The 8,530-nt window shown below is 39.1% G+C and overlaps 1 protein-coding gene across 1 annotated transcript in view; it reads left to right on the top strand.

Annotated features, from left to right (window-relative positions):
• The window catches only part of DNAH6 (dynein axonemal heavy chain 6), a 302,446-nt gene that overhangs the window by 277,706 nt on the left and 16,210 nt on the right, over positions 1-8,530 (top strand). The window contains exons 68-70 of the mRNA XM_012811001.2: positions 8-127; positions 1,046-1,167; positions 6,385-6,514. Coding sequence (XP_012666455.1) covers positions 8-127; positions 1,046-1,167; positions 6,385-6,514 — 372 coding nt within the window. The remainder of the gene's footprint in view (positions 1-7; positions 128-1,045; positions 1,168-6,384; positions 6,515-8,530) is intronic.

Below are 8,530 nucleotides of genomic sequence, written 5' to 3'. Positions count from 1 at the left end.
TTTTCAGGTGAAATTACATATGGAGGTAGAGTCACAGATACCTGGGATCAAAGATGCCTTCGTACTGTCTTGAAAAAATTTTTTTCTCCTGAAACATTAGAAGATGATTATAAATATTCTGAATCAGGTGAATGATCTTTCATTATTATAAAAAAAGCTTTTCTCAAGAAGCCACTGACAGTATCTCAGTTTCCCACACAGGGGCTGTCTGTGCCCAGTCTTCACAACCAGTCCCTCTTCCCCCAACTACACACTTGACCTTCAGAGCTGGTTCAATAGAGCACAAAGATACATGGTGTGCAGTAACCACTTGGAATTATTTCTGCTTTAAAGTTGATTGCATTGTTTCTAAATGTGTTTTCAAAGTTACACTCTAGTATATTTTATAAGTAATCAAAGAAAATTTCTATTACAGCAAGTTAAGTAAAAAACAGGTTTGTGAGTTGGTGATAGCTCATTATGGGTCAGACAGCAAATAGATTAATGGTCCTGAGTGTTCATCCCCCCTGCAAAGAGCGATCTGATTAGTACAGAGTGAACTCATAAAAGCTCCTACCACTGATTGGTAAGGGACTGACCCTAAAAATTGATAAGACTCAACTGTATGTCCTAAAACCACTACAGAAAATTGAGTAGCCCTAGATCTTAATGTTTTGTAAATGTATCATTTCGTTTGGGAAATTGGAGAGAGTTTTTGTTGTTTGTCAAACAAATAGGAAAGCAATCTCTAACACAAGCATAAATCTGGAGTCCTTAGTGGGGCACACCTTTCAGTGGCATATCCCTGGATTCTCAGAATTTTGAAATGTTCAGAGGAGCGATCCTGAAAAGTTAAGACAATAACAGATGCTCAAGGCCTCAAGAAAAGGAAACAAAACTAGACATAGCAATGAAAGCAAGGAAGTTTAGAAAAACACAATCCCCTCTTCTGCATGAGGCAGCTGGTTGCAGCCACCATCTGAACCAGACAGAGAAGAGCCAGACTTGGCAATCAAAGCCAATCTATTTAAGACGTATTTGTCTTCTGTGTTTTTTTTAATAACAGGCATCTATTTTGCACCCAAGGCTGACAGCCTACAGGAGTTTAAGGACTACATTGAAAATCTGCCTTTGATAGATGACCCAGAAATTTTTGGAATGCATGAAAATGCCAACCTAGTTTTCCAGGTATGTGGTCCTTAAACTGAAAATATATATTTTGTTGTGAATATAAATTCAAAATATCAGTAATCACCTCACTGTCCCGGTAAGTTTTTTTTTTTTTTTTTTTTTTGAGACAGAGCCTCAAGCTATCCCCCTGGGTAGAGTGCCGTGGCTTCACAGCTCACAGCAACCTCCAACTCCTGGGCTCAAGTGAGTCTCCTGCCTCCGCCTCCCAAGTAGCTGGGACCACAGGCACCCGCCACAACACCCAGCTATTTTTTGGTTGCAGCCGTCATTGTTGGTTGGAGGGTCGGGGCTGGATTTGAACCCGCCACCTTAGATGTATGTGGCTGGCACCTTAGCTGCTTGAGCCACAGGTGCCGAGCCCCCTGTAAGTTTTATTATAAAATTCCCAAATAAACAAATAAGATCATCATTTCATTTTGACTTCAACATTTGGTTCCAGCTAAGCCTATTCCTTCCAGATCCTTCACAGAATCCTAGGATTACCATACACTTTCCCTGTCTCTCCTCTGCCCAACCCCTCCATCCTCAGGCTGTCTGCCTTGTGCATAACCTACCTACTCGTGGTCCATGCATAGCATGGGGCTTTGGATGAGAGCACAGCCCCTTCTTTTTTGCCCATTTCCTTCCATGCTGGGCACTTTTGTCTCATTACACAAAAGTTGAGAATCTGCACACCATTAGATTTTAAAATACAGTAAGAAATGTGCAAAGCAGATAAAACACTGTTTGTTAAAAGCATGATCACAGTATCAAATCACAGAGCAAACTGGATTATTTTACTCCTCTGTGTAGACCTCCTGATGTTGCACTATTACCTGAGGGTAGTCCAAGCTCCTCAGCATGGCACTCAAGGCTTCCTGGGCACTGCCTACCCTTCCACTTCCATCATCTGCAAAGCACAGGCATCTGCAGGTGAACTGAAGCCATGAAATGGGGTGTGCCCCTAAGGGTGCTGGAAAACTAAATGTCAGGAACTAAATTTGGTTTCATGAACCTGAGGGGAACCATCCTTCTGTTCAACCTAAATTTGTCCCTGTAAGTGTCAGAGGGTGAAATCTGCCTAGACATCAAGGAACCCATGCAAAACAACAGTGGAACCTCTAGAAAGAGCACCAAGAGGTCAAGGTTCACACACCTTCTTTCATATTCTCTGGCATTAAGATCACTTTGCCATTCAGCTGGGAGTAAGAATAATGCATCTTGGTTTTCCTTATTCTATTTTTAGGAGGAAAAAATGATGACTAAACCTACTGTCAATGTTTGTTCCTCTGACTATCTGCTCTGGAGGGCGGAGGGGAGGGCAAGTAAAGGAATAGGGCAGTGTGGATATAGGAAGGCTTACTGCATCCTGTGAGGACAGCACTGTTGATGGGGTAAAGTTCTTGGTGGTGGGTACCTGCAGTGTCTTTTTAAATCTTTTCCAGTGGTTTCAGAATAACTGAAACAGCAGGTATCTAGTGAGCCCTGGTATGCTTTCCTGCCTAGCCTCCCTTTCTCCATGATTCCGGTTCATCTATGCCCCACTCCCATCTCTCTCCTTTGGGGAAACTCCATCCTCCCCATTCCATGAAATTTTGATAAGATTCCCAACCACTTTCTACCTCTATAGAGGCAGACATGTGATCAGGCTTGGCCAAAAGTTACATGTGTTGGTAGAGTTACAGATACCTGGGATCAAAGATACCTTCTGAAAAAGGTATCTTCTGATCAAAGATACATTGAAAAAAAATTTTTTTTCCTGAAACATTAGAAGATGATTATAAAATTCTGAATCAGGTAAATGATTTTTCATTATTATAGAAAAGGCCATTAGTATAAAAAAGCACTCCCTCCCTTGGCCACTCCAATTGGTCCAAGGAGTACACACATGACCCATGTGAATTAAACAGGACCCCTTCCTGAGATAGTGTGTTCAGGTGCTGGGGGTAGGGGGATGGTACTTTCTCTGTCCCCTCTAGCCCCTGCCCAGCAGACTGCATATCAGCAGCTGTCTGAGTCCTTGTCCTGGACACACCCACCCCACTCCCATCTGCCACATAGGTCTCCCTACTTTGCCATTCATTCTTCTGCCATAAGAAAGAATGAAGGCAATGTAGGGAGATACAGCCAGGCCCACACAGGAGAGAGGACATTAGAGAAGCAGAGGCAAAGCCCCATCTCTGTCCTCATGGGGGCCAGACTAGGCCTGAGAATTAAACTGACATAAGAGAGATTAACAGGAGAAAAGCATGCACATTTAATATAAGTTTTGCATAATATTCATAAAGAAATGAAGACCCAAAGAAGTTGTGCTTTTTATCAGATTGAAAAAAAAGATGCCATTGTGGAAAAGTAACTAAATTAGATGGGAAGGCTAAAGGAAGATAAGAATTATTTTAACAAGGTCGTTTTGTACAGAATTCTCTTGGCTGTAACTCTCCATCAAAGAATGTGTCTTTGTAAAGGGAAGGCATCTTTCACATGGCAGTATTTATCTCCTGTTTTCAGGAAAGAGGAAGATTAGAATACCCTTCTTGCTGTTTTTCAAATTTGCCTTTTCTCAAAGTAATCTTGAGGTCTAAATGGCATATTTGGGGTTGGCATATTCTGCCACCCTTTACCTGAGACCCACATGGTTTGTGTTCTCTTCATCCCAGTTATTCCTTCTCTTTCCTACAGTTGTTTTGGGCTATGTGACCTACCCAACTGCAAGGATGAGGGAGAATGTGGTCTTCACTAAAGAGAGAACTGGGAGTTGGTCTGAACTAGAAGTCTCTAGCTGACTATCATAGGAAGTATAATAATACTATGCTGGCTGCACTAAATGTCCTAAGTGCATCACAACTCACAAAATGTCAAGAACTGAAATGAAAAAGTTATAATATTAAGTGACTGGCACTGAGCAAATAAAACAAACTATTTAACTATAACATTAAGTAAATAACTTTACATTTGTGTTTAGGACCTAATGAATATGTCAAAAGTGACCTTGGAATAAAATTTTTCAAACATGAAAAACGAATCACATCAAAAATAAATCATATTAGGTAGCGCCTGTGGCTCAAAGGAGTAGGGCACTGGCCCCATATACCTGAGGTGGTGGGTTCAAACCTGGCCCTGGCCAAAAACTGAAAAAAAAAAAAATCACTGCTAAAAATAAATCACATTTTAAAAAGCCAATAAAAGTGACTATATCAAAAAGGTTAAAAAAAAACCAGGTGCAGTGGCACATGTCTATAATTCCCGCGCTCTGGGAGGCCGAGATGGGTAGATTGTATCAGCTCAGGAGTTCTAGCCTAGCCTGAGCAAAGTGAAACTCTATCTCTACTAAAAACAGAAAAATTAGCCAGATGTTATAGCAGGCATCTGTTGTCCCAGCTACTCAGGAGGCTGAGGCAAGAGGATCACTTGAGCCTAGGAGTTTGATGTTGCTGAGAGCTATGATGACACCATTATACTCTACCCAGAGCAACAGAATAAGACTGCCTCAAAAAAATTTTTTTCATTAAAAAAAGGCAAACCAAAACATTAAAAATAAACTAGAAAAGTTAACTCTCCTTATTATGGGCATATCTTTTATAAATTAATAATTTACAAAATACTAAAAATCATGGCTAAAGAACATATTTTTCCAAATGTTTAAATCTATTAATCCTCAAAGAAGTTCAAAAAATGAGAAGCTATTTTTTATTTATTAAATTGAAAAAGATTCTGTATTATTAATTCTTGCAAAGACACAGAAAGATGAGCCCTCTGATACACTATTGTTAGGAACATGATTGCTACAGTGTTTTTAGAAACTACTCTATGTAGTAATACTTCCATAATCTATCATTTAAAAAATTTTAAAAATAGCAGATGAAATTTGTATACAGATATTCTATTCTAAGGATCAAATAAGATCAAAAAACTAGGCTTGGTGCCTATTATACAGTGGTTACGGTACCGGCCACATACACCCAGTCTGGTGGGTTCAAACCCAATCTGGGCCAGCTAAATAACAACTGCAACAGAAAAGTGGCCAGGCATTGTGGTGGGCACCTGTAGTCCTACCTACTTGGGAGGCTGAGTCAGGAGAATTGCTTGAGGCCAGGAGTTTAAGGTTGCTGTGAGCTGTGACACCATGGCACTCTGTCAAGGGTGACATAATGAGACTCTGTCTCAAAAAAAAAAAAAAATCAAAAAACTAGAAATGTCCAAAATGTAGATAAATAACTATATTAATTATGGTATATTCATACAACAAAGCATTAGATAGTCACTTAAAGACATAGTTAGGATTTTTTTGATTATGAAAGAAGGCTCATGATATTGAAAAAAGAATGAATATGACATAAATTCTGAGTTCAATTTTGTAAACTATATGCACATAGACAAAATGTCTAAGAGTAAACTAAAGATTGTTTATTTAATTACATTTAATTATGAATAATTAAACCATAATTATAATTATCTCTAAAAAGTAGGAATTATGCATTTTTTGTTTTCCAAATTCTCCATAATAATCCATAATACTTTTCTAATTGAGAAAAATGTTATCTAAATATAAATATGTCCTGAAACTGTGTTTTGATGATTATTTCTCATTTTTGCAACTACTTTTTAACTGATTAACTGAAAAAAAGTAACTGTTTTTCGTTGTAGTAAAATATATATAACATATAATGTACCATTCTGACCATTTTTAAACATATGGTTCATTGACATTAGGTACATTTACACTACTGTTCAACAAACATTTTTTACATGTAATAGTAAAAACTCTCTATTGGGCATTTCCAATGACTACATTTTACCAACTCTAGCTTCAACATAAAAAATAAAGTCTCCTTAAGCTAATCACAAAAATACAAATACTGAATGATTCAACTTTCATAAAGTTATCTGAAATAGTCAAGTTCACAGAATCGAAGAGTGGAATGGCAATTGCCAGAGGTGGGGGAGGAAGGAATGAGGAGTTACTAATTAACAGGCATAAAGTTGCAGTGGAGCAAGATGAATAAGCTCCAGAGATCTTCTGTACAAATTGTACCTACAGTCAGCAATACTGTATCGTACTCTTAAAAATTTGTTAAGAGGGTAGATCTCATGTTAGGCATTTTTACCACCATAAAATAAAATAAATATTCTTGGTTTTGAGACTTGCCTTTCTTTCTGTAAGTAAATTACATGTACTGCAAAATTATGTTTTGAGAATTTGAGTCTTCACTGTTCTGTCTCTTACTGCCCTTCTAGTACAAAGAGACCAGCACCTTAATCAACACCATACTTGAGGTTCAGCCAAGGTCATCTTCTGGTGGTGAGGGGAAAAGCAATGATGAAATTGTTCAAGAACTTGTTGCTTCTGTCCGGACCAGGGTTCCAGGTAATAAATAATTGCAGGAATCTGTATACAATGAGAATTTTAGGAATAAACTCACAGAACTGGACAAAAAGCAAGTGTCTAACCTGCTCATTGAGTAGACTTTGCCTGAAAAGCTCTTCTAACATTGGAGCTCTCCATTTGTGGACTAGGAGCTTATAACGCCATGATGTTTCAACTGCCAGAAGCAGGGGGAACAAATGGGTTCTGGCCCAATGTAACTTTAACCAGCCTTTTTCCTGAACTTCCGTTGGCTTCATTATTGTGATGTCTCTAGAACTGCACTGTCCAAAACAATAGCCACTAGCCACACATGACTCCTTAAATTTAAATTAAATAAAATTTAAAATTCTGTTCCTCAGTTGCACTTGTCACATTTCTAGTGCTCCATTATTAAACAGCTCAGCTAAGGAACATTTTCATTATTGTAAAAATTCTATTGAACAGTTCTGCTCTAGAATCCATTTCAATTTTTCTTCACCCAGAAGAAATGGCTAAATTATTTTCACCTTGATTCTGTTGAGTTAAGCAATCTTCCTGAGTTGCATTTTTGCACTTTTCTTAGACTGGCAGTAGATTTAGATTTCTTAATCCATTTTTCTTGGTTGGAAGAACCATTGAAGAAACATCATTGTAGGAAAAAGAAAATTGAGGCTGAAAAAAAAAACAGTGACTGGGACCTGTGGATGCTCTTAAAACCCCTAGAAGAAAATGAGATGTGATTTCCTGTCTCCTAGGAACAGGCCTCAGAATAATCTCTAGTTGGGGAGAGAGTTCTGTTGATGAAGCAAATGGAGTCAGTTATTTTAGGAAGCACTTTAGTCAATAAATCCAAGATGGAGGACTCGGTGGAGAAGGGATGGGGAGATGAATGGGTGGCTAGAGAGATAGTGTACTTATTAAATACAGTCCCGTTGACATCTAGGAGGGTTGAGGGTTTTTTTTTTTTTTTCCAAGCTTCATAAAGCTTATACTTTTACTGTGAAATGCTAAGCAGGTAATCTGCTGAGACTAAGGGACCAGGGATGCAATTGGCTGAACAAAAGAACTGAGGGTTTGGGATAGCCTGAGGCAAATGGTAAAAGGAAAAGCCAGGGACACATGATCACATCTCTGTAGACCCAAAAGACTCAAAAGATTGGACTATCACTGCTGAGGGAGTTTTCTCCAATAGCCAAAATGTGAGTGGTTAAGAAATACACACACACACACACGCCATAGCCGCTTGTTGATTTACAGTTTCCTCCAATGTACAAGGAAAATCCAGTTCTTTCATCCTTTATAACTCATATGGTTCTTCATCTAAGTCTCCATTTGGTGGATTATAGGGAAAAAGAAGAGCTAAATCTTCCATCCAGACTGAACTATGACCTTTTGAATAATGTTCAGTAACTAACTTGGGTTAAACACCAAGTCTCTCACTTCTCTCAGTCTCTCATCCCCATCCTCCTCTCCCAGATGCAATGCAGGCGTACAGGGAAGAGTGAGCCTTACACACCTGCATGGAAGAGGGGATGACCATTTCATCACTTCAACTTTTCCATTTAGATACCATTCCATTCAGGCTCCTTGGCCCCTCTGGTCTCTGGAATGTCCCTTGTCTACTGAGTAGCACCTATGTCCTGCTAGCATTTGCCACTGCAGTCCTCAGGGCTCTTATTCAGCCAAAACTGGGCTCACCTTCCCATCCCCTCCTGCCAAGTCTCCTGATCCACCATGGAGACGTTTCAGACAAACTCCTCAGCAAACATGCAGATTGAGCCCTACTACCCTCCCACTTCATCCTCTTCCCTTCTCCTTCCGCCAGTCTCCCAGAATGAAAAAGAACAGGCTTCTCTTTCCTGTTTCCAGCTCACATCTTCCTTCTACATTAGCATAGCTGGTTTCTCTGGCATCTTACTTAAGTAATCAAGGACCTATTCCTAACCCTCACATCACACTGACTGAGAAGATAAAAATACCCACAGTGAACACACTTTAAGGTAAGAAATGAAATGCACTTGTTTATTGCTTAAAAAA

The sequence above is a fragment of the Otolemur garnettii genome, unplaced genomic scaffold (assembly GCF_000181295.1).
Source record: "Otolemur garnettii isolate 467f Iridium unplaced genomic scaffold, OtoGar3 scaffold00147, whole genome shotgun sequence".
In the NCBI taxonomy this organism is placed as follows: domain Eukaryota; kingdom Metazoa; phylum Chordata; class Mammalia; order Primates; family Galagidae; genus Otolemur; species Otolemur garnettii.
The sequence above is the reverse complement of the archived record's forward strand: the minus strand, read 5'-3'. Positions and strand labels throughout refer to the sequence as shown.